Source organism: Kryptolebias marmoratus, linkage group LG23 (genome assembly GCF_001649575.2).
Source record: "Kryptolebias marmoratus isolate JLee-2015 linkage group LG23, ASM164957v2, whole genome shotgun sequence".
In the NCBI taxonomy this organism is placed as follows: Eukaryota; Metazoa; Chordata; class Actinopteri; order Cyprinodontiformes; family Rivulidae; genus Kryptolebias; species Kryptolebias marmoratus.
In genome coordinates, this window is record NC_051452.1 from 10,639,546 (window position 1) to 10,665,375 (window position 25,830).

The 25,830-nt window shown below is 39.8% G+C and overlaps 1 protein-coding gene across 2 annotated transcripts in view; it reads right to left on the reverse strand.

The window, feature by feature from the left end:
- The window catches only part of kcnh3 (potassium voltage-gated channel, subfamily H (eag-related), member 3), a 45,173-nt gene extending 25,034 nt beyond the window's left edge, over positions 1–20,139 (reverse strand). Inside the window, exons 1-6 of one of the 2 annotated variants that reach the window (XM_017434472.3) lie at positions 19,712–20,139; positions 6,573–6,806; positions 6,335–6,466; positions 4,139–4,284; positions 3,780–4,038; positions 302–459 (exon numbers count right to left, since the gene is read on the reverse strand). In XM_017434472.3, coding sequence (XP_017289961.1) covers positions 302–459; positions 3,780–4,038; positions 4,139–4,284; positions 6,335–6,466; positions 6,573–6,806; positions 19,712–19,787 — 1,005 coding nt within the window. In that variant the 5' untranslated portion in view covers positions 19,788–20,139. Of the gene's footprint in view, positions 1–301; positions 460–3,779; positions 4,039–4,129; positions 4,285–6,334; positions 6,467–6,572; positions 6,807–19,711 lie in introns of both variants that reach the window. The other variant, XM_017434471.3, reaches the window with a different exon arrangement.
- Between the last annotated feature and the right edge of the window lie 5,691 nt (positions 20,140–25,830).

The window sequence follows — 25,830 nt, forward strand, 5'->3', positions numbered from 1 at the left end:
CGAGATTTAATCAAATCTAGAAGGAAAAGTCTGCTTCTGCTCGTGTTGTTGTTGCCATGGTGTTACTCTGCTCTTTATGGGTCCACTTAAATCAAACAGCAGGAAATCACTTTCTCTAACAATCAGCCATAAATGAGTTTTGTAGTCTCCTTCTTTTTGTGTTTCATTGAAATCCGTTTTCTGGTTCATATAGAGATATTTTGCTAACACCACAGACACAGCGTAAAACATGATTGCCCTCCTTTCAACAGCGGATGATAAAAGCAGACAGCGTCGTTATGATTAACATCGTTTAACTCACCACACTGATGTTGAAGGCGTACAGAAGGTCAAAGGGCAACGCCGCAATCAGATCCACAAACAGCCAGGAGGTGGCGTAGTGGATGCAGACGGAGCGGGCGTCGTACACCACCTGACCCGACGTGCTCACGTAGGTCGTTCGGAAGTTCAGCACGATATCTGGTTCACAAACACAACAGAGGCCGAGAAATCTGTTACTTCTTGTCACTTCAGGAAAGTTCAGCTTCTTGTCTGATTGTTGTTTGACAAACGTGCAGCTAAAAACAGCTAAAAGCAGCTGCGTTTACGCCGACTCAGCTTCCCTCAGACTGTAATTACTTCCACATACCTTTGGCTATTTTAAACTTTCCACATATCAAAAGGATCAGCTCATTCAGGACATCATGGAGTTGACTTCTGATTAATTTCTATACCAGTCAAAATATTTAACTTTATTTACATTTTTCACTCTCTTAGAAAATTCCAAATCCTTAATTTTTTTCCACAAATTTTAGCTTTTATACTGTTTTGACAGTTTTAGCTTTTTGCTACTGCTTTGGTAATTATGGCTTTTAGCTATTGTCTTTCTAAATTTGATTTTTTATCTACAGTTAAAAAAAAGTGTTTTTTAACTGCTATTTTGCTGGTTATAGCTTTTAGTTATTGTTTTCCCAAATGTTAGCTTTTTGCTACTGACTTGCTCATTTAAGCTACTGTTTTGGTCAGTTTGGTAATTAGCTACTGGTTTTGCAAATCTTCATTTTTAACTACTGTTTTGCTAATTTTACCTTTTCGCTACAGTTTTTTTTTTTTTTTAATTTTAGCTTTTAGTTACAGAGTTGGTCATTTTTAGCTTTTAACTACTGCTTTGCTGGGTTTTAATTACTATTTTTGCGAGTTTTAGCTTTTGTTCCGATCGTTTAAACTTGAACAGCTCAGTTTTAGGTTTTGAACACATAGTTAAAAAAATGACGTTTTCACAAGAATGCAGAGTCAGCGCTAACTAACGTGGTTCTGTATGATTAAAAATACCAAAAAACTAAAACAAAAAGCAATTGTGTGCATCCCGTTGGTCACAATGAACTGTCATTTCCTCTGGGACCAGTCAGGTCTTCCAGACTCCAATCCCAGGTTGACCCAGATTCCGGATTCATCCGGACCTGTTTGTCTCAGGTGGGACGGGGGTTTGACCTGGTTAGTGTGAACAGAGGAATAAATCACACAGACAGTCGACAGCATCCTTAGACTTTTAAAGGCCAAAAGATAACGTGTTAAAGCCTTTTAAAGGGATAGTTCAGAAGATCTGAACTATCCCTTATGTAGAAGTGGGCTTCTACATAAAGGTTATGAACAATTACTGTCTTACCTGTTGTAGATAGCTCTTTGAACAACCTCAGACCAGAGTGACGAGCTAAAAGCTAGTCCAACCGAGACTAAAGTGCACTGTCGCTGTTTCAAAACAACTCCAGGCTCAAACATTTCATAGCGATTTGTACAAACATTTTAAAAAAAAAATATATAAATCTTTAAGCCACCATTAACTTAGCATGACACAGCTATTCTGACAGAAATATTAGGATAATCCTGCTGGAAGTGCTACAGGTTCAAAGTCTAGTTAAAATGGATGAATTTAAAGAATTAATGCTCTTTTTATTTTATTCTTTTTAAATACAGGCACCTGGTATTGATACTCCCAAGATGTTTTGTGAAACCGTGTTGCTTTTCCAGTCAGGTGCTTTGATTCCAAAATGGAAACGCAGCTTTACTGCCAGAATACCCCTCCACATTGATCCATTAGACCGGTGAAATAAAATGACAGAAAGCTCCTCGACTGGTGGATGGACTCGGACCAGACGGGACAAATATTTGAAGAATAATCAGATATTTACCAGTGAATTTGAAGAGCAGTTTTGCTTAAAATGTCCATTACTGGTGTAAGGAGTTTTGGTCTTTGCCCCACTCAGACTAGCCGTCAGCTCATCAATCAAACTATTTTTCCAAACTTAAGTCATTCAAAGACCCATCTACATCAGGTAAGATATTAAATGTTCATAACCTCTCCGCAGAACCCCACTTCAGAGCATTGGAAGGATAAGATTTAGTTGTGTGTCTCCATTATTTGCATGATGTAGTGTCTGGTCACGTGGTAACCGGGTCATACGGACCTCCTGGTGATCTGACGAAGTCCGTGTCCTTGTCCCTTCTGACAAGCTCTCTCTACTTGTACAAATATTCTCTCTTACCGTCTCAGGGTAGACATATTCCGCTGCTTGCAACTGGGATTTTCACGCTTGACATTTCTTTAATAATAAATTCATCCAAATCAACAAGCTGGGTCTTCTGGACCCCCTCATTATTTCTGCCATGACATTCAAAAAGATCAGGAGGATCTCATTTAGAAAAAAAAAAATGTGATTCAGGATGAGGATGGACTTTTACTTATATTCCTCTTGATTACAAGATAAAGTGTTGACTTTTTTACTCCTGTTTTAAAAACAATAACCATGTAAATTCACTCTTGCTTAAAGTGTTTTTTAAAGGTTGATCACTTTGCTAAAAAAAAACAAAAAAACAATTGTCTGTATCACAAAGAATATAGGCATGGATATAGGTTGTGAAGAAGTAAAGACCTGTAACTTTTACTTTTATTTGAGTAGATTTGTGCCTGATTTTCATTTTATTAAAACAGGACCTACTGTTATTGAAGTTTATGCCATTTGCACTTTTAATTTTTGTCTTTATGAGTAAAATAACCCATAATATGGGGTACTTAAAAGTACCAAGTGAAGTGATTGCTTCATTTAAGACCTGTGGCTGTAAGATCTGAGCTTTAACTACATTTCTATTTATAAATCTTCATGCTGATTGTTGTCTCGTGTAACTGGGAGGAGGATATCGCTCCTAAACACCTTAACCACCTGGTTCGGGATGTGGCCTGCTTCTCTTCCTCTCGCTCCTGCTAAAAAGACAGTATTCAGAAAGCTGCTAAACTGGAAATCTGCAGCTCCACCTACATATACAAACTGGATTAGAGAGGTCATTTATTTTCTCAAATTGCCATCCTACATTAACGGCACATATAATCTTCTTGTTTGCCTGTTTTCATTAGCTTGTTAGGGGTAGGTGCTATTTTAAAATGTTAAAATTTAATAGAAGTGTTAAAAAATCTTTTAGCTGATTAGTGGTCTTGTGAGGTGATGGATAAGTGGTGATTATTAGAATTTGGTTTGAATGAAATGTGGATTATAGTTCATTTTAAGGAGCCAGATAAGGAAGAAAGACTGATTTAATTGGAATATGGAGATCAGGAGGGAGTTTTCTCCTGAAGTGATGAGATATTTTTTTAATCAGGAAGGAAGTATGCGAAACGGTTCAGAGTTAAAACTGAGGAATTATTAAAAGAAATACATAAACTGTTCTCGATTAGACCTGGCACCAGCAATGCTAAAGCAAAACAATGCGACACATCATTATTTGAATCACTTTGGAGTCAAACTCACCGATGATGAAAAGGATCTCCACCAGGATGTCGCTGACGCTCGGAGGGTTTCGAGCCGCTGTGCCGCCGTCCTCTCGTATCTCCACGGCAGTGAAGCAGACGTTGTAGGGGACGGTGATGGCTACGTAGAAGGTGGCCAACAAGATGAGCCAGTCCCAGCCGGCCTTGAATGCACCGTAGTGCAGGAGGATGAAACGAGACTTCTGGACGTCAGCCACCTTGTACTCAGGAATTGGGTTGGCGTTGGCTCCAAGGACACTCTTCAGACAAGAAAAGAACGTGTTAGGCTCTACATTTGTTTTCAGAAAATGGAGACGTGAAAGAAAATGAAAATTTAAACCTCCACTGAACTCGTCTCACATTGTTGATCTTCAGTTTGCTCTTGGTCTTGTCCTGTTTCTGGAGGTGTCCCGACAGCTGGTAGAGGACGGCCCGACTGCGGCGGCGCTCCATGTTGCACCCGGGAGGCCGACTGATCGGGTGGATCTCCAGACCCGTTTCCTCATCTGAAAAGGACACAGCGTAGAATAACTGGATCTGGTAAACACGACAAATAAGAAATAAGCATTGTCTTCTTATCATCTAGGAACAATTAAGAATTTTGGATAAATTTAGGTGTATTTGTTTAATTATCGTTCAGGCCTCAGCTTGCCTTTCCCCATCCATCTCTGACCTCCATTACACACTGCCATGCGATGCAGTGGTGTCTTTTTAAAGCCCTCGGCTGATTTGTGGGGGATTAATTATAACGATTGTCAAATTGTTATGGTGCTGCTCGGTGGAGCCCGAGGCAGCTGACTGTTGAAGGAAGGTTTAAAATATTAAAGTATGAATAATGGGAAATTAGTAACCCCCGACCTTTCCTTTCGAGGACCGTTAACAAGCTGTAACAAGCTGTGAACGCTGACTCAGTATTTAGACTGTTGTTTTCCCCTTTTTTTAGTTTTCCCATCCGATTCGTGCAATCTAACTATTTCTGAATGTTTTGTGTCATTTTAGGGATTCATAAATCAAACAGTTCAGCTCGTTCAGGAGTGATATGACTTTAGGCTTTTGTAACTTTTTATACTTATTAAAATGAGCATATTTGCTTAATTTTTGTCTTCTTATCCTACTTTAAGCTTTTATTTAATGTTTTGCTACTTTTAGCCTGTAGTTATTTTGAGCTTCTAGCTAGTCTTTTGCTACTTTTAGATTTTAGCCAGCCATGAGCTCCCAAATAGCTTTTTGCTAACTTAAACTTTTACCTAGCATTTTACCTCAGCTATGTAGCCTTTTTCTCATTTAACATTTTTGCAAGCTTTTTGCTACTTTTAACAGTTAGCCTTTAGCTACATTTGGCTTTGAGCTAGCTTTTTGCTATTTTAGGTCGCCTTTTGATACTTTTAGCAAAGCCTTTGCTACTTTTAACTACTCACAGGCTTTGTGCTAAATCACACGTGTCAAACTCAAGGCCCGCGGGCCAGATCCGGCCCTCTGTAACATTTCATCCGGCCCCCAAGATAACGTTTAGATTTCATTAGGTCCGGTCCTCTAGTCTGGGACAGATTGAGTCTCTGATTCTTATTTTGCCTAAAAAAAACTGAGCCTAATTAGTAAAGTTTTCTCTTGACAGTGACTTAGCAGCCAACAATATATAGTTTTAATTTCTGTATGATCAGGTTTTTGTGGATGGCTTATTAAAAAAATCTGTTTTAATGTTAACAAAATTTAAATTTAAAAGCTGAGTGAGGCGTAAGAAATGACTGCTAATGATGTGCTTTTTGAAGTTTGATCTATTTGTCTGTGTTCATTAAAATATGTTTGCTCTAAATTCTGTAATCTGTAACTGGGAAAAGGTAATTGATACAGTATTTCTATATGAATGATTTGACATAATGCATCCAAAACCAAGGTTAATTTATGTAATTTTTAATAAATATTGATTGTGATTGGCCCTTGGCTAGGACCAGATTTTTAGTTTTGGCCCCCTTGCATCACTGGGTTTGACACCCCTGTGTTAAATTATGCTTCTGGCTAACCTTTTGCCTCTTTTAGCTTTCTGCTAAACTTTTGCTACTTTTACCTTTTAGTCAGCCATTTTGTACTTTTAGCTTCTATATAGCCTGTTGCTACTTTTGAATAGTGTTTTGCTACTTTCAAATTTTAGTTCAAATTTGCTTCTTTTGGCTCTTAGCCAGCCTTTAGCTACTTGTAAGTTTTAGCTTGTGTTTTGCTTCTTGGTCTTTAGTTTGTTATCTGCACCTTTTATTTTTAACAGCTCAGTTTTAGCTTCAGAGCTCAGCGTTCACGCTGCATTTTTGCAGAAAATCTAATTTCTCGAGTGTCATCTTGCTTCTCGTACTTGGTACAGTAATGAAGGAAACTCGGTTTGAGTGTATTTCTGCACCTCCAGGGCAGCACCGGAGTAGCTGCTGAGAAAACAGAGGTCTTTTTACTGACTGCTGCACAAAATCCCCTCCATAATAAAGCCTCTGCTGCAGAGCCTCCACTGAATCATTTCACGTGAATTAAAGTGGAATTGGACTTCTCTTTCTTTCTCCTGCTCCCACTCACCAGTGTCAGATTCATTGCCACGGTCTAGGTCCTTATTTTCTGTGATGTCCTTGTGTGAGACCAGGAACAGAACCACCTCGCTCTTCTCGTTCTTGATGGGAACTATGTCCAACAAACACCAGAACTTGGAGCCTTTTGAAGGAGATCAGAACACAAACGCATCAGTTTTTTATTTTTTACCAAAGTCTTATTTGTGCATTGAGAGTGATTGGGTTTGACAGCGTCCTCCAGCCTTTACCGCTCTTCTTGTACAGAATGATCTCAGTCTTGAACTCCCGGCGTTCATCCAAAGCTTTCTGCATCTGCGAGGTGATGCGGTCGCTGGTCTCGCCGCCGTACAGGAAGTGACACATGCAGCTTTTCTGCATCAGCTCACCGCGGGCGAAGCCGCTCAGCTCGCAGAAGCCATCCGAGCAGTAGACGATGGGGTAGAGGGACTGGACCTGAGCGTTCCCCAGGACGAAGTTACTGTCTGAGGGCAGGGGTGATGGGAAGGTGACAAAGGAGGCACGAGAAAAGAGAGACAGAGATGCGGTGTAAAAAATGATCAGACAAGAGAACAAAAGCTTGTCTAGATTTTACTGTACTTGAAGCATAAAAGTTTACCACGCATCTGCTTAAATTCATGATAAAAAAAGGTCATGACCTACAATTCAAAAAAATTTCATCCTAATTCATAGAGCGCACGAATCATACACAGCTTTTTTTCATTTTTCTTTCAGTCTCGTTCTATATTTGGGTCTGCGTTCAAGAAAAGTGTTTCATCTCACTTTGAAGAGCAGTCCTTGAGGAGAATTTAACAAGCCTGCTGCTTTTCAATGACCTTCATACATTTTTCACCATCTTCTGTTTTTCTACTCATCATATCTTATTTGGTTCTTGTGCACCTCTGTTACTCTGCTTTTATTCCCTCTACAACACTTTAAAAATCGGATAAAATATTCATTTGGAATTAAATATTTATCTACCTACATACTCCTAGTACTACTCATTGCGCATCTCAATGTACACCCATCGATTACTTTCTGAGTTTCATTAATATCTGTCCAGTGGTTCAGCAGATATTCAGCCAACAGACAAACACACACACACATGCATTTACATTATCTCCCATCTTTCTTGGCAGCGGGCAATAAAAATCTCAACTCTCCCCTTAAGAATAATGGCAGCTGCTAGTTTCATAGCTAGTTAGCTAACAGTTATCTAGCTTAAAATTTAGACAAAACACTGCATCGTCTCCACCTTTGCAGCTGTTTGTGAAACCAGAAGTCAAACTGGCACACGAGAGTTTGCACCCAAGTCTTTTTAGAGTTGTATTTTCAGAAAACTGTGTAATTTTGTAGAAATCACATCAAGCTAATGAGCCAGCAACACTGAGATAAATATTACAGGTTTGGAAGGGAGCAGCTGAAAATAATTATGTACAATCAGACAGCTGCAGCATGAATGCTTTAAAGCAGGTTTTTTCTTCTTGTTCATTTAGTTTAGAGTCTGAGAAAGGGGGGGCAGGGGCTGCAGATAATTATCTGAAGGATAAAAAACATGAAGGTCAAAAATCTGGGCACCTCTTAGATTAATTTATTCAATAACATAATCTTTAGGATTTCTTTTAAGAGCATATAAGGCATAAAAAAACAACCCTCTGTAGTTTTCAGTCGTGTTGAAAAGGGAATCTTCAGGAATATCAGGATTATTCTTTCCACCATGCTTAAAAAAACATCATTCTCATGGATTTTACAGTGCTGGAGGAAATTGGCCTTGTTTTTGTGCCCACAGAGCAGACACTTGGTCAGATTGTGAATCAAAGCAGCAACATATGTACACTTTCAGCCAGAAATAATAACCAACAACAGCTGGGACTGCGAGAAATGGTTTGACAGGCCCGAGTTATGGTAACGGGCATGAATAAGTCATAGTGAAATGTAGAAGAAGGTATAACTGGTGACTCCCAAGACATTCATCCAAATACAACGATTAAAGTCAATCCATAAATGAATGTTCGAAGAGTGAGGAATGTGAGCAATAAGACGAGAAAAAGATTGAATGGACAGGGACGAACAGAGGAGGAGATTAAAGAGAGGCAGGAGAAGTGAGTCTGCATGAAGATGAAGTGGGGATAATGAAATTCGATGATTTGTGCGTTAAAGAATGCTGAGTGTGAATGTCAGGCCTCATCAAAACACCGGTCAGACAAACTGCCTATCAGTGCTGAGGCAATATGTTGCTTGCTAGGAGAAAAACTGCGCAGCTGTTTAGAAAAAAGACCCCCGAAACAACAGCTTTCAACTGTTTAAAGATACAGGAAGATATTTTGGTTGTACGACCCCATTTCTGATGAAGTTAGGATGTTGAGTAAAACATAAATAAAACCAGAATGCAATGATTTGCAAATATAATACCCTCAAGTTTTATTCATAACATGTCACATGTTTAAACCAGGAAATTGTACCAATTTTAAGAAGCAATGTGGTAATTTTGGATTTGATGTCAGCCACACATTTCATACATTGGGGGCAAAAGCAACAAAAGGATGTGAAAGAAAAGGAAAAAGCTGGAGGAGCTTTTTTGCCAATAATTAGGTTAATTTGCAACAGATCAGTAAAAAGACTGGTATAAAGAAGTAAAAATGGGCAGAGGCTCATCAGTTTGTGAAAAACTGCATCTAAAAATACTGAAACAATTTCATAATGTTATTTAACAGAAAGTCCATTAGCACTATAAATATCCCATCATCTGCAGTTAATTATGTCAATAGATAAGGTCAAAGGTTAAGGCTGAAAGTCAATATTGGATGTTTGTGATCTCCAGGCCCTCAGGGGTCACTGTATTAAAAATTTATTAACCTATATTTAACCAGGCAAATCCCACTGGGATCTCAGATCTCATTTTCAAGGAAGGCCTGGGCCAAAAACAGGTCTGGTTCTGTTCTGGACATCCTAAACTTCCGCAGATCACTGTCTGTAAACACAGTTCATCGTGCCGTCCACAGATGCTGCTTAAAGCTCTATCAGGCAAAGAAGAAGCCAGATGTGAACACCATCCAGAAACGCTGCCGTCTTCTCTGGACTAAAGCTCATTTAAACTGGACTGAGGCAAAGAGGAGAACTGTTCTGAGGTCAGTAATATTGAAATTTGAAATTCTGTTTAGAAACCACAAACACCACATCTTCCGTACTAAAGAGGAGAGAGACCATCCAGCCTGTTATCAGCACTCAGTTCAAAAGCCTGCCTCTCTGATGGTATGGGGTGCATTAGTGCCTAAGGCAAGGGCAGCTTACACATCTGGAAAGGCGCCATCAACGCAGAAAAGTTTTAGAACAACATCTGCTCCCATCCAGCAACAAATCCAGCTAATAGGCAATGACCAGATCGAATCATCCATCAGACAGTGACGGGACAACCTCCCCCCTTCAGGAATCGGCCGCAGGAAGTGACACGGAGTTGCTCACGTTCCACCGACCACAGCAGCAGCTCTGTCACGTCCCTGTTGTCATTGTCACCAGGTGTGCTAAATAGACGTAAAAAAACAGCCGTAATAACATCTGATTGTCGAGGCTGCAGGAGACGGAGGCTCGTCGTGATTTCGAAGCAGCGACTTTAAAGAGGGAGACAGATTATAATGGGACTTGATGAATCACGTTGCTCAGAGGAAAAAAAAAAGAAGTAGCCTTCTACTTTTGATATGATTAACTGGCAGAACTGAGTGAATATTATTTAGGAGCAGGGAGCCCATTTTGCAACAGAACAATGGTAACACTTTAACATATGGCAGAAATAGTAGCTGTCACTCCCTCGACTGAAGCTGACAAATGTCACAGAAAAGAGCAACCTCTTTATTTTCTTTCACAGAATGGTAGCTCATATGCTGAGGGTGTAGAGAACATATACCATTTTAGCTTTTGTGCTTGGGCTTATTGTCACGGAGCATAAAATTATTATTATTATCTCGTTTCATTTCATATCTCAGCCTGACACAGAGGAGTCCTCCGCTACAGAACGAAGCAGGATTCGTCTTCGAAAGCCGAATCCCAAATTGGATCAGATTGGTTTAAGTGTCAGATCCAGGCAGAGCCAAATTGTGATCGGAGACAGGAGACGTTATACCTCCACAAGTTAATTCTCACCAAAAAAATTAGTCTCAATTTAAATCTCAAGTGAATTAAAAGCAATGTTAAAAAATAACCAATGTTACTTCATAAAATGCATAAATCATGGCAGCAAATGCTACATTTCTTGTTACTGTGTCCACTAGGAACAAGACACAGACTCTGTGATAACAGAAGAACAATAAATATAGCATTTACTGAAGGAATGCATATCGCCTGCCGCACAATCTGTTTGCTCTCAGGGTAAGTGTTGGGGATGACTCTCAGCTACTACCACACCGAGCTTTAGCTTAATATCTGTAAAATTCCCTGAGTTACAGCCAGGTTAGCTCCAAAAGTGAATCTGTTGTGGACGTACAGGTTATTTTATGCTTCATGAGATATTTTGCTTACAGACAGATGCGCACACAGGCAGTCACATGATCACCCACCTCTCATGGTGGCAGGCAATAAAAAGAGATGCGAGGAAAATGTGGGTTTATTGTCCCTTGTTGTTCCCCGTTGGAACAAAAGAGGAGACTTGAAAATCTGTCTGTTCGTCTGTCATCTTGTGAGCTGAATAATTTTAAAAATAAGTATTGTACGAACTTCCATTTTGGTGTGTGTATGTGTCTAGGCATAAGTAAGGTCTCTATCAAAAACTGGGTTGCCACGTCAAAAACCAAGATGGCCACCGCCATATATATATATATATATATATATATACTATATAGCAAAATAAAGACTAGAAAGCGTAGTTTCCTCAAATTTTGGGGGTGGCAGAAGAGTCATCGGTGGGGGCCACCATTAGCCAGCTTCTGGTCCTCCATTTTGCCTGGTGGCAGATAGAATTACTCCCTCTAATTGCCAGGATACGTCACTCTGCACCGCCTCGGACAGAGAATTATCGCTACAATAATGTAAATCTATTCGCACTCCAACTCTTTATCAGCAAAAATGTAATGTAAGACTTCATCCCTTTCTCTAAACTTAGTTTCAGTCGAAACACACGTGAACATGTCCGTGCAGCTAAACACCATCAGGCGCCGAGGGAGGGCGGAGCCTGTTTGAGTGTCTCTCTTGATGCTTTAGTTCAATATTAACACTAAAAGATGTATACTTATATGCCCTGGTCAGTTCCACTCAAGAAAAACACTTATCTTGAAAACTATAAACATTCACTATTCAAGTCCCACTTGTTGTATTTAATACTGTCACATTCAAGAAAATGCTGCTATTTTCCTAATATAGTGCAGCTCTAGACATAAAAGAAGGAATAACCTTGATGCCAGAAGACACTTTTGCAAATCAGAGACCTCGTGGGATTTTAAAAAACCGTCACTATTTCATGTCACGGGAATGAGAATAGGATTTGTACGGCTAATTTATTTAGAGAGGACATACTTCCTTCCTGATTAAAAAAATATCTCATCACTTTAGGAGAAAACTCCCTCCTGATCTCCATATTCCAATCAAATCATTCAGAATCCCGAACACTAAATCACCACGTTTTCCTTTCCTGCTCACCACTCCCAACTTTAAACATGTCAAAGATCTGCTTTTTTAACCACAGGAAAGCTGCAATCCGGATATCTTCCCTCCTGGCTGGGATCTTTCTTCCGTTTGCTTTATTCGGTGTGTGTGCACGCTCCCCGGGGCGCTCGGCGGGCCTGTCGCATCCACGCTGCAATCCAGGTGTAATAACGTGTGATGTGAAGTGCAGAGGCGCTCAGGCTCAGGCCCCGAGAAAACCCTGCTGCTGACAGCCCCCATCACCGTAAGAACCGGCCAGTGCTGCACAAAGCTTTTTAAAGAATACAAGAATCCATCTTTAGAGCAACAAGAAGTCGTTTTTCACTCTTACCAGACAGAAACCTTTCATGGTTTGGTTGCATAATTTAAAATCAAACCACTCTGTTATCATGTTTAATTTGAAATGTTACGATCTGAGACGTCTGCGCTGAAAACAAAGAACTTGATTCCTGCATCTGTGATCCGCTCTCTGAGGGGGTTTCCCAGACTGACTGAAAACAGGTTGTTGTTTTGTTGAACTCGCTCGTATTTCTCGTTCTTAGTTTTCTTTTTTTCCCCTCACAAAAAAAGGAGTCGGAAAAGGATTGAAATAGAATTTAAGGCTAGATGCTGCAGCTGTTTTAGTCAATCTTTGATGATAACTTTTGGGCACAACCTCGGGAGACGTCACACAACCCCAATTCCAAAAAAAGTTGTTTAAAATGTACGAAATTATAAAAATGCACTGTTTTGCAAATCGCATAAACTCATATTTTATTCACAATGTACCAAAGTAAACATATTAAATGTTTAAGCTTAGAAATTCTAACATTTTCCCCCCTTTTTTAAAAAAAGAAACAAAAATCAAAACAGCAGATTGGTGAACCTCTGCCCATGTTCACTCTAAAATTCAGCCTCCAAAATGCTTTTTATCCCCAGTCCTCTGACTGACCTGCTCTCTGTTAACCTAAATAAGTCACAAAATGCTTCTTCAGCTGTTTCTTATTTGAACCTCTTACTTTTACAGCTTTTTGTTGCTCCTGTCACAACTTGTGTAAGATGTGTCAACGCCAAAAATGTAAAATTCTTATTTTTTACCTAAAAATTGGTTCAATCTCTTAGTGTAAATATCTCTTAAATGTCTTGAATTGAACTGAATCCAAACATTAATCTGTTGTATTCATGCAGCCAATGATTCTCAATGTTTGCTTAAAATTATAGCTAAAATTGGCAAAACCAAAGCAAAATGCTAACATTAGCAAAGCCATCACTAAAGTTAGCAAAACTAAAGCTAAAAGATAAAAGCCAACTTAACATAGCTGAGATAAACTCAACAAAACAGTAACTAAAACTTAAAATTAGCTAAATAGTAACTAAAAGCTGACATGAGCAAAATATTTGCTAAAAGCTAAGATTAAGCACAATAGTACATAAAAAAGTAGCTAGAACTAAAAAAATGTAAAAGGTAAGTAAACCTTAAATTACAACAATAGTACAATTAGTATAATAATAATAACAGCTAACAGCTAAAATTACTATATCTCCAGCAACGAGCTAAAGCGATCAAAATAGTAGTTAAAAATCTAAAATAAACAATAGCTAAAATGTAAAATGAGCAAAACAGCATCTAAAATCTAGGACTAGCATAACATTGGCTAAAGCTAAAACTAGCAAAATAGTAGCTAAAACAGTAAAGCTACAATTTTCAAAACCGTAACTAAAAGATAAAATTAACAGATCTGCAGCTAAAATTGTAAATTAGAAGATCACTAGCTAAAAGCTACAAGTAGCACAATAGTAGCTAAAAGCTAAAATTAGCAAAACAGTGTCAACAATTAGTCAAATAAAACCTTAAAAGCTAAAATTAGCTCAAATTTAGAACCCGTATTTATTTCAATGAAGCCAAAAACATTAAATAAAGCCAAATGTTTTGAAAACATCACAAGCACCAAACCACAAAGCTCCCGTTTCCTGAATGAGCCGAACGTTCCCAATGTTTAACATCTCTGCAAGTAAGCCGAAGTAGTTCGATGCCGAAGACATGAACGCTGACTCAGCATTCACACAATGAAAGCGGGAACAGCTGAAAACACCCACATAATGGATTTATTTAGAGGCGGGTTTATTATAAACCTGATGACAATAAAAACCCTTTAGCGTTGGTCGGATTAGATGACAACCTTCCAACTTGTGGGACATTCATGCGAATCAGGCAGCGTTTAAACCTAATCTGTGAGATGTTGACTGATCTGATTGTGTCCACATCCTCGCCCACTCCATTTATTATCCTAATGATATCTGGGTGTTGATCTTATGTAAAGAGAGCAATAATCCCCAGTGGAATCAAACCAATTATATTCAGTCTATACCAGACAAACAGACTTTTGTCAGAGCAGAGAATGAGTCCCAAACAGAGTCATTGTTTCTAAACTAACACACACTAACTCGTTTTTTTTTTTTTTTTTTTTTTAATGGTCAGATAAAATGAGCGCCTTTAACGAAACTGGATGTCAGTAATGTTCGTTCTTGTTAAAAACACGGAGCCGTTACTGGGTTAAAGGAGCTCTGACATTAGAAAAGTAAACCAAGGGAATTCCCCGGCTTCTTCCAGGTTCTTTGACTTCGTCAAAGTTTTATGGGGTTTGCGGGAGAACCCTGCTGCTGACCTGAAAATACGTTTTCCCGCTCCGAGTGCACGGAAGAAGAAAACCTCATCTTTCCGTTTATGCGCTGCTCTTTTCAGACTTTTTAAAAGTCACGTCCCTAAAAGTCCAACTTCTAATCACTTCCTTCATCGTACCTAAAGGGTACTTTGTACAGTTAGATTTTTACATATTTTTACATTATTCAGCATAAGATTCATTCAAAATATCTGTTTTTACAGACAGCGGAAGCCCGAAGATCCACTCGTTTTTTTTTTATTTTTATTACCCGCCGCCAAAGGCAGAGGCAGAAAGATGATGTTTTTGTCCGTGTCTGTTCATTTGTCTGCACTGTTAGCAAAATATCTCATAAATCACTGAATGGATATTAATGAAACTTTCAGAGGGGAATCATGAGGTTGATATCTAAAGACGTTTACCTTTTGGAGTCAACCCAGTTCAAGATGGCTGCCACAGCTACTTATTCTTAGCCAACACAAAATTGGTTATAACTTAGCCAAGTTTACTTATACTGACCTAAAGTTTTGTGTGGTGGTAGCTGAGACTGATAACCAACTCATATTCTGAGTGCTTACTGATTGCATGAAATCTGTGTTTAAAACTTTGCCATGAATTATCGGAATAAACCCTGTCTGTCTGTTAGCAAAAAATCTCCAGAACCACTTGATGGATTTTAATTAAACTTTTAGAACATAATCATTAGGTGTACATCTACAACTGATTAATGTTTGGAGTAAATCTGATCTAAGATGGCTGCCACAGCTAATCAACCTTAGCCAACACAAAAATGACTATGTCTCAGTGAATTTTGCAGATATTGAGCTCAAATTTTGTGCGGTTGAAGCTGAGAGTCATTCACAACACGTGCTTTAAGTGCTACTCATCTCAATAGATCTTTACCTAAATCTTTTTGCAACTACTGTTGTAGTCAACACAATTTGTCTGTTAGCAAAATACTCCTAAACCACCAGATGGATTTTAATGAAATGCTCAGAATCTAATATTTGGACATACAACTACAACTGAATAAGTTTTGGAGTCGATCCAATTCAAAACGGCCGCCACAGCACATCAACATTGGCCTACACAAAAATAGATACAACTCAATCAGTTTTGTGGATACTGAGCTGGAATTTGACATGGCAGTAGCTGAGAGTCATTCACAACACATACTCCGAGCGTGAACAAATCATTCAGCATCCTGCGATGCCGCATGAGACTGTGCATATTGTTGTTTTCAACGTTAAACCAAAACGGTTATAACTCCGTCTTTTCTCAACATAAATGATCTTAGCCTAAAACTCTGAAAAGCAGAGGGTGATATGCATTCTTTCAAGGAATGCTAAACCTTTAATTATGGATATGAGTTTTTATTTTCCCAGTTCCGGAGCTTTCTAATTCCCATAGCTTTTTGGTTTGTAGTTCATCTCATGACAAACAGAGACGTTAAACACTTGCATGTCAGGATGAGGTCTGAGCGTGGCGAACCCAAGACGCAGACTCATATTTTCAAAAAACAAAAACTGATTTAATAAAATAACAAACTAGAAAACAAAAAGCTGACGTGGCAGCAAAACAAACTCTAACAAAAATCCAGGCATTAACAGAGGCAGGACAAGGCAAGGCGAAACAAGGCAAGGCAAGGCAAGGCAAGGCAAGGCAACACTAAGAGCAACATAAACATCTAACAAGCAACAACAACAATGATCCAGCGGGGTGGTGGAGAAAATGACCAGGTTATATGCACAGGGGATAATATGGGAAGTGGGCACAGGTGAGTGATTACAATGACATACAGGTGGAGATGGGCGTGGCAGATAATCAAGGGCAAAAGAGTGACTGGGGAGGAGTGAATAGTGACAGCACACATGAACACAGAAACAAACAGAAAACCAGAAACAAACAGAAGCTTACACAAATACCAATAACCATGACATTGCAGGTGAATTTTGCAGACTGTCAGATGACTTCAGTTGAGATCAGATCTCGGTTGTGGAACAGTGGACTGATTTTTTCTGGAAGGCTGAAGGTTTTTATGCCCATATATTCCTGGAGGCATCTTACTGGAGGCGCTCTGTTGTGACTCATGCAGTTCTGAGCCGAATGCTTCTTAGTGCAATCAGAACCAAACCCCAACACAAGTGGATGCTGGGGTCTATAAGGGCTCGTCACGATGTATGAAATTACTGTCCACCAAGTTAAAGTGCATTTGAAACATCAGTTCTCACAGTAGCTTTCGCTCTTCGCAGGTTGGTTGTCTACGAGGAAGTCCGTGAAAAAACGACCAGGTAAAGCGGAACAAGTCCAGAAACCAAAAATAGAAAATCCATCGAATCGTTGTTGTATACCAGCGAAAGTTTAATGTTTTTCAAATGACTGGGATGAAAAATATCAAACACTTCAGAAGCGTCTCTACAGCTGCACAAATCAACAATAGAAGACTGAAAAATACAACGAACAGAAGTGATAAATGAATGCATATCACCCGCCAACTTTTCATCAGCTTATGTTGATGGACAGACTTGTAGCTGTTTTAGTCAAACCTTGAAAATAAATAAAATTATTCGCAATCTCATGCGATATTTCGATTGTGCATTCTTTTTGCCCTCAAAGTATGCTTTGTGAAGGACCCTCAGCTGCCACCACACCAAATTTTACCTCAATTTCTGGAGTTTCAGTTTCATTCAAATCTTATACGGATTTGTGAGATATTTTGTGAATAGGCAGACAAATGCTAACACGGGCAGATAACATGAGCCGCCTTTAGCCTTTCGGTGGCAGGCGATTAAAAGGGAATCACTGACAGGAGATAATAATACTGAATGAGGTTCGATTGCAGATTAATCAGCGGTTCCCGTAACCCACACAAGTGATCCTAAAAATTTAGATCCGTGTCAGAAATTAGACAGATCCCACACTGATTGCCGTGCCTCGGTGCTCAGCGCTGCCTGCTAATATGCGCCTTCAGGACGATGTTGCATAACACTCTTAAGCTGTAATAATAATAGCTGCTTCTGACTGACTGCAGTTTCTTTACACAGAACGTGGCTTCAGCGCTCAGACTGACGAGTGAGAACGCCGTTAAATGACGTCAAGAAGCCATTTTTCCTCTGTCTAAAACCTGTTATGACTGTGGCTTCTTTAAGGCAGCTCAGGAGGAACTTTTACCTGATGGTCTTGTTTTATCTTCAGCAGCTGATGTAACTGTTTGAAATGCTTTGTCCACAGACAGCTGCTGTAGGTATAAATTATTCGACCGCTGGAGATAAGCTAAAGGTGGAGAACAAGGTGCCCTGCAGCTGAAATGTGTCCGTGTGTAACTGTGTTTGGGATCATTTAAAAGAAAAACGACGAAATTAGCTGTAAAAATAAGCTCAGTAACCTGAGTTAGTATCTTTATTTATTTGAGAGCGCCAACACTCAGAACACGATGGTGGTTTTCCATCTTAATAAAATCTACACACTGCACTGAGAGCAGGAGGAACAAGGTGTTATTTTGGGTCTGACAGCCAATTTCATTTCCCCCGGCTCCCCTCCTCGTTCGGCTGTGACAAGTGACTGAATGGCATGTATGAGTTTAATGTGTTGATGTGCAACTTCACAGATTGATTGACCGTTGTCACATACAAAATGGCAGCTTGGAGCAATACTTTTAAATGATTATTAGGCAGTGATTGCATTACCACTGGTATCACCGTAGATACTCTCAGGAAACCAGATGTTCGAGTAGTAAAAGGCAACGACCCAGTTTTTTTTCAGAGCCAAATTAGATTTTTTTGTAAATAGAGAAATAAATTCACTTGTTTAATTCAAACCTAATGATTACCAATTATTAGCATTGTACCGCCAATCTATGTTTTACGACTAAAGATGAGATCATGATACAAGCAGCTGAAACGAGCTATTAGAGAGATATGGTGAGGAGTTCAGCTGTGACTTTAGCTGACGTGGTTTGGGCATCTGGACACCTTCTGGACTCCTTCCAAAGGCAGATGTTTCGGACATGTTTCACTGGGAGGAGACCTCAGGGCACACCCAGGTCACGGAGTGCCTTTGGAGTCCCTCCAGATGAGTTAGAGGACGTGTGGGGAGGAGGAGGTCTGGGGATCTCTGCTTAAGATGGTGCTCTTGTGACCCAGTTTCAGATAAGTGGCAAAGGATGGGTGAATGAGTGGATGGATGGATGGATGGATGGATGGATGGATGGATGAATGAATGAATGGGATAATAGTTGCAAGTATGGAAGAAAGATTGAATAGATGGATAAGTGGTTGGTTGATCAGATGGATGGTTGAATGTATGGTTGGTTGGTTACATGGATGTATGGATGGATGGGTAAATGGATGGATGAATAGTTGAATAAATGGATATGTGTATGTATGGTTGGTTGGATAGATGGATGGGTGAAAGGATAGTTGAATACACAGATGGATGGATGGATGGATGAATGGGTGACTGGTTGAAGGTAATGATGAATGACTGGATAGATGGATAAGCGGTTGGTTGATCAGACGGTTGGTTGAATAGATGGATGGATGGATGGATGGATGGATGGATGGATGGATGGATAATCTAATTAAGTCAACAGTCTGAGCATTCATGGCCCCTCAGCCCCCATATTGTTCCATCTAAAGTCGGCCTGTACCATCATTCTTTACAGCTGCTTGAAGCCTCAGTTACATTATTTTGTTTCTGAATATATTTTTCTCTAATTCTGATAATTTTGCAGTATTTCACTCATTTCCTGTGTCTCATTCTGAGCTTTCTGCCTTCCAGTTCGATGACTTTGTGTCACAGTTTTTGTACAAAGTCGTTGTTAACTTACAGCTCTTCTGGTATTCTCGTTCATATTCGTTTTTCTTCTTGATGAATACTGACTAATCTTTTTTAGATTAAAGCAGGGGCTAAGACTCATTAAGCTTCCCAGGCTTTGGCTTCACATTTTCTCCCCATCCAAGGTGTTTTTAAGTCACCACACTTCATCCATCGCTCCAACTATCAGTGAGCTCCTGTTCGGTCTGTGGTTCTCCAGATTGAGAGAACTTGTTTAAAAGGCTGTTGCGCACCAAAACAACCTGATTAGGAATGATTCCTACAGAAGACGTGCTGGTACTCACGGGTGCCATCGAAGCGAGTGGCGATGGTGTCCAAGAAGGTGTTCTGGGGCGCGATCAGACCCCGCATCACCGGCATGCGGGAGCGCGTCGAGCCGCGTCTCTCGCGCCGCTCCGCGCCCCCATGGCCGTCCGCGGCCGTGGACACGAAGCCCGGCAGGAACCTGGAGGAGTTCCCCGGCGCTCCTCCTAAGCCCTGGAGGAGGGCGCCGAGGCGAGACAAGCGGGACTCCACGGTCCGAGAGGAGACCACCACGCAGGTGATCCGGGCTGGGAGGAGAAGGAGAGGAGCCGCTGGAGGCAGACAGGTGGGGTGAGGACGGAGGGATGGAGGGATGGAGGGAGAGGGTGGTCACATTTACGCACGGATGTGCCGCACCGCAGTCCCTCTCTCCTCCTCCTCTCTTACACAAACACGCTTTGCTCTCCAAACATTCTCCCTCCTCGGCGGCGCTGCGCACTGATACAGCCCCGCTCCCCTCGTGGCAGAACCCCCCCTTCCCTCTTATTTGAAATTCTACCAGTCTCTCTTCACCTCTTATCCTTTGAAGTCCTCATGAACGCCTGGTTAAGGCGGCCGTATTTGCCTTTTCAGGGGGTACTACTTTAATAAAACATTGCCAGCACTGTCTGTCGGGGTTCACACATGAAGCTGCTAAATTTGTCACTTCAAGAACAAAATGAATAATTTAGTCAGGATGGGCAACAGAGGAAAATCCTTGAATTTGTCCCATTGTTTAAAAAGAAGTCCTTCATCATTCAGCGTGATGACAGGATCCATGATTGAAAGTCACAGGATGGCTCTTCAGAGCTCAGGGATGTCCAGCTGTCATAAATTAAATCAAAAATTTTAATCTCATTTTATGGTTTTTGTAAATGATTCATTATGATCTGTGGTCAGAGCTGGTCCAGGATTTTATAGGGCCTGTGGGCAGAACTTGCTTCGGGGGCCCCCTTAAGCCCAACGCCTACAACTCGATCACCTCCACAAATGGCGCTCTCCACTCGTTATTGTTTACAGTGATGAGCCGCTGATGTTCACATGGCAGAGAGTTGTATTAACAGAAAACGACCTTCCAGGGGGAAAGTCAGACACGTATGACTCCAGGAAACATACAAACGTTCAGTTAAAACGTTGGTTGGTGTGGAGGTCTTCGACAGACTGGAAAGTGGGCAGAGTCATTGCAAAGGTTGGTGTATTTGTGCCGGTGTCTTCTTGCTTGTGCTTACCGCGTAGGTGTGTATAGATTTTTGTGCCGTAGACGACGATATATGAATCAGTCGTGGTAAAAATGATGATACTCATCTGCCCAAAGCGCACAGAAATGTCCTGTAAGTTGTAAAGTGATAAGGTTTAGTGAACCAGGATCAGGCTGGCCCTCCGTTGGTCTTTTTCCTCCGATGAAATGTTGGGAGCAGACGTAAGTCCGTGGCTTCACTTTTTCCCGGTCTAATCCAGCTTGTCCCAATGCTCGAATCCAGCTTCTCCAGCTGTTCGGCTTCAGAAAAGTGAGCTACAATAGCCCTTCTGTGAGGACGATGGCTGTGTCGTGAGTTGCTGTTACAGGCACCAGAGGCACAATGTTTTGTGGAATTTTATGCCATTTTCCAGAATATATTAAGCTAAAACCTGATCTGCAACAGATAACTCTCCAAGCTTCTCTGAGGGTTAGGGTTGTTGTGTAGTCGTTCACTTGACCAGCTAGTGATTAGTGTTCTATAAATAGCCTGAATGGAGAGCGCCATTAGTCCCTCTCTTTCTTTTGGTTTATTAATAGCACATGGGATATATCGCTTTTCAATCTGCAAAGGTTGATTTTATGAAACTATTTCATTTTGAATGCAAATAAATTGTGTTTTGAAACAATTGGGGATTGCATGCTGTAAGCATCATCCAACATTTCCATCAGCCTTGAGGTTTGTTGATTATAACATAAAATAAAGGTTAATTAGATTTACAAATCATAGCGTTTTGTTTTTAGTTTTCATTTAAAAAATTTTTTAAATTGTATTGCAAGTCGTGAGACATAAAATAGTAAACTATGCATAACCTTAATGTTTATTTACGATTCATTAATTTGTTTTTGAAATCTGTATCATACACACTTAATTTTTTCACACAAAGTAAATCAACACCTTGAGGGGTTCGAATATGTATCATATTGGGCTAATTTCTTTAACTTCCTGACAAAAGTGAGCTCAAGAAATGAAATTACAAAAAGTGTCCCAATAGATCAAACTCAGATTTAATTCAAATGAAAAATAATCCAATTTAGGACAATTATTATCCAAATTAATTCCACTTCAGTGCATTTTAATTCAAGTAATCTTACCTTATAACAGAGTGCCACCATATATTGAATTATACCCCCTCTGTAGTAAGAATTAAAGCTGTGATGTGAAGTTTGCCAAATGATTCAAAAAGTTGGATTTTTAAAAATATGATCATCAACTTGTAATCCCTGGTTGACTTACTGTAACACGAAAAAAAAACAAAACTTACGTTTTCTGAAGCCATCAGAGTTCTTGGAACATTAAGGCCCCAAAGTTTTCACACTCTTTGCACTTCGGCTGCCTCAGGACTCCCAAAGGTCTTGATGTTTGCAGCAGAAAGCAGAATAAGTGAAGCTCTGCTGTTTTTATTCTGTTCAGAAAGAAATGCCCATTACAGCTACTGGCTCTTTCGCTCAACACAAATTTAAGTCCTAGCACTCTTTAAAGGATTGCATATCATGACAGTGTTTTAGACTAGGAGCATATTATGTTCAGAAAACCGTAAAAATAACATCATGTGTGATCTCCAGAAGTGACTATGTTGGTAATGACTCTCAGCTACTAACAGAGATCAAATTTCACCTCAATATTCGTACTAATGACTAATGTTGATTAGTTGTGGCAGCCATTTTGAACTTGATTGAACCCAAAAGTTAATCAGTTGTAGATGTTCATCCAAGGATTACCTTCTGAAGTTTTTAATAAAATCTGCCCATTGGTTCATGAGATATTTTGCTAACAGACATCAAGGTTGATTCTAGCAGCACTCAAAGTACGTGTTAAAATGGCTCTCAGCTACCACCACACCAAATTTTAGCTCAATATCTGTAAACTTTACTGAACTATAGCCATTTCTATGTTTTCTAAGGTCAGTCAGCTGTGGCGGCCATCTTAAATTCAGTTCATCATCTGTGTCGGTTCATCCAATGATTATTTCCTGGAAGTTCAATTGAAATCCTTTCAGTGGTTCGAAAAATATTTTGCAAACAAGCAGAATAAGTTAACTGCAACATTTTAAGCAAGGATCTTGAGCAACATGTTGGAGCTCAGAATATGTTTTGGGGATGGGTCTCAGCGACTACCAAAACAAATTTTAGGTCAGTATTTGTAAATTTGACCCAGTGACAGCCAAGCCAGTTGGCTCTGGCAGCCATCTTGAATCGGGCTGGCTTCAAAACCTAACCTGCTGCAGATGTACATCCAATGATTACTTTCAAAATAATTGTTATAAATTCGGATTAACTAAAACTAATATGGCTGCTTCTAAGAAGGCGGGCTCTGATAAAGCCTTGCAGCACGACATGTCAATCAAACAAGTGGCTGCACCATCAAATGCTGGATGACAGGATGCAGCATTGGAGGAAAAAACTGGCTACTAGTTGGTTTTAACAAAGCATGCTGAATGAATAAACCATGACCACACTGCAATAGAAAAACAGCCTGTGAGTGGGATGTGTTAGGAAACAGTGCCACCTACAGGAAGTTAGATGCAAATGCCGCAAACCTAAAGGAAGACATGTCAGCTTCATTGGGTCGTGTTGAGCTACTATGGATTTTTACCAGAACACAGCCTGAATGGTGTGGGAAAACTGAGCGTGCTCCATAATTCGGTGACTTGTGGAGCAAAGTTTAGCAGGAACAGTTCGAAGTATTCACTTTTTAGTCGAGCTGAGGTCTAAACTTCTCTCCCAATTTGTTTAAAAAGGGCCTCTCTCAAATCGATTGTCACTCAGCAACAGTTTCCTTTTCCATAAGTGATGCATTTTCTTTTTTAGCATTATGTTAACTCACACCTGAAAGCTGCAGAGCAGTGAAGCCAAAACTCAAGGTGCTCATTTTTGCTTTAATAACCAGCTTTTAAAGTGTGTTTGACAGCATTGCTTGGCTTGGTTTCACTCATGGACACAGTCTGAGTTTATAGTTTTATCCACTCACGGCATGTGGATTTGACTTGGGTCTTGTTAAATTAATAACGATAAGGTGAAATATATCATGCATTCCTTTTTTTTCTTTGTTTATAAATGCCTAAGACTGAATGAGAACCAGTTGCTTTTTAGGTAAATGTCCTGGAGCGTAAATCTTCAAACTGAAATAAGATGGCTTTCATTTTAGCAATAGTGTGTGCATTTAAAAGAAACAGAAACACATTTGAGAGACTCCAAATTAGCACTTGCAATGCACCTTTTCCCTCTTCATCTATCTAATACACAATATGTGTGACCTGTGTTAGCAAAATGAGCCACAATGAGGACTGTTTCAGTATTGAGTTGTTATTATTTCCAAATTCTCCATCTTAAAAGCTTCAAAATGAGATGTAGTTTGTTGAAATTTGGTGATTTATCACTTGGCAACAAGCTAGTTTTTTTATGACAACCGGCAGAGAAAAATGGTCAATTTTCAGGGAATGAAAAGGGTTAAGATTAAAAAGGATTGTTTAGGAAGATTATATGCTATTTAAGTAACTGGGATCACTAGATGGTGTCTTTCGGACTCATTTTCTTTGCAAATCTCAATCATGGGAAATATCAGTATTTTCACTGCAGCCTGTGCTCATTTCAACTCATTTTGCCAGCATGACCCTCACATCCAGAGACTCAGATAAATCTATTGGTAACCTTCTACAATAATCAGAAAAACACAACTGAGGTGACTAAAGCTAAAAAATTCCAGTTTCTTTCTTTTTTACAGAAACTGTGGAGCTCGTCAACATGCATTCTGACAGATTCCAGTCCGTCTTTTTTGTGTTTTTCTGCCAATAATGAAACCCTCTTCCATGGAGCCCACTATGACTTAAACTCTGACAAATGGTGCAATCAGAAGGTGACGTTTTTAACCTTGGAGTCCAGCTTAAATGATTATGGATGGTTTCCTTGGCTCTTTTTTCCTCCCATCCATGCTATCCGTTTGACCAACCTGGGGTCGCATTTCCTCTTGCGTCCATGGTCCTGGCAGGTTGGCTACAGTCCGGTGAACCTCGTCCTTTTTAATAACATTAGCAGCTGTGGTGACAGCTGCCTTTACATTTAACATGGATATCTACAATCCTCTTTCTGAGCTCCTCAGACAAGATACCAGCAGAATTATCCGTGTCTGTATACATATTGTACAACATGTTGTCCAATCTGTGCAAAATGAGCAATTCTGAAACACTTCGATGATCATTAGGGTCCTTTTCAAAAAAATAAACGTGAAGGACATTATTTTTACACAAAACGTTTTTATTATTGAAGCAAACATTAAAACAGTTTCTTTTAGTGAAACTGAACTTGTTTAAATGATTTGGCTAAAAAAGATGAAGTCACAGACTGTGTGTGTGTGTGTGTGTGTGTATATATACACTCCTGATCAAAATCTTAAGACCAGTCAAAAAATTGCAAGAATTTGCATTTTGCACTATTGGATCTTAAGAAGGTTCTAAGTAGAGCTTCACAATGTTAAAAGAAGAAATCAGAGTAAGAGACAAAAACCTTTGAGCGGGGAATTCATTGAAAACTGCATTTACACTCAAACATGATTTTTTCAGCTGATCAAAAGTTTAAGACCATAGCTCAAAAAAAACCCAAAACCCCCCAAAACAGAAATCAAAGTGTCAAAAGAAAGGACTCAGTAATGAGTAGCTCCACCATTCTTCAACTTCAAACAATCGTTTAGGCATGCTTGATGCCAGTGTTTCCAGGAGGCTAGTGGGAACGTTGCTTCAAGTGTTGAAGATGGCTTCACGAAGGGCATCCACTGTCTGGAACTGATGTCCATTTTTGTAAACTTCCCTTGCCATCCATCCCCAAATGTTCTCAATTGGGTTTAGATCTGGGGAACATGCAGGATGGTCCAAAAGAGTGATGTTATTC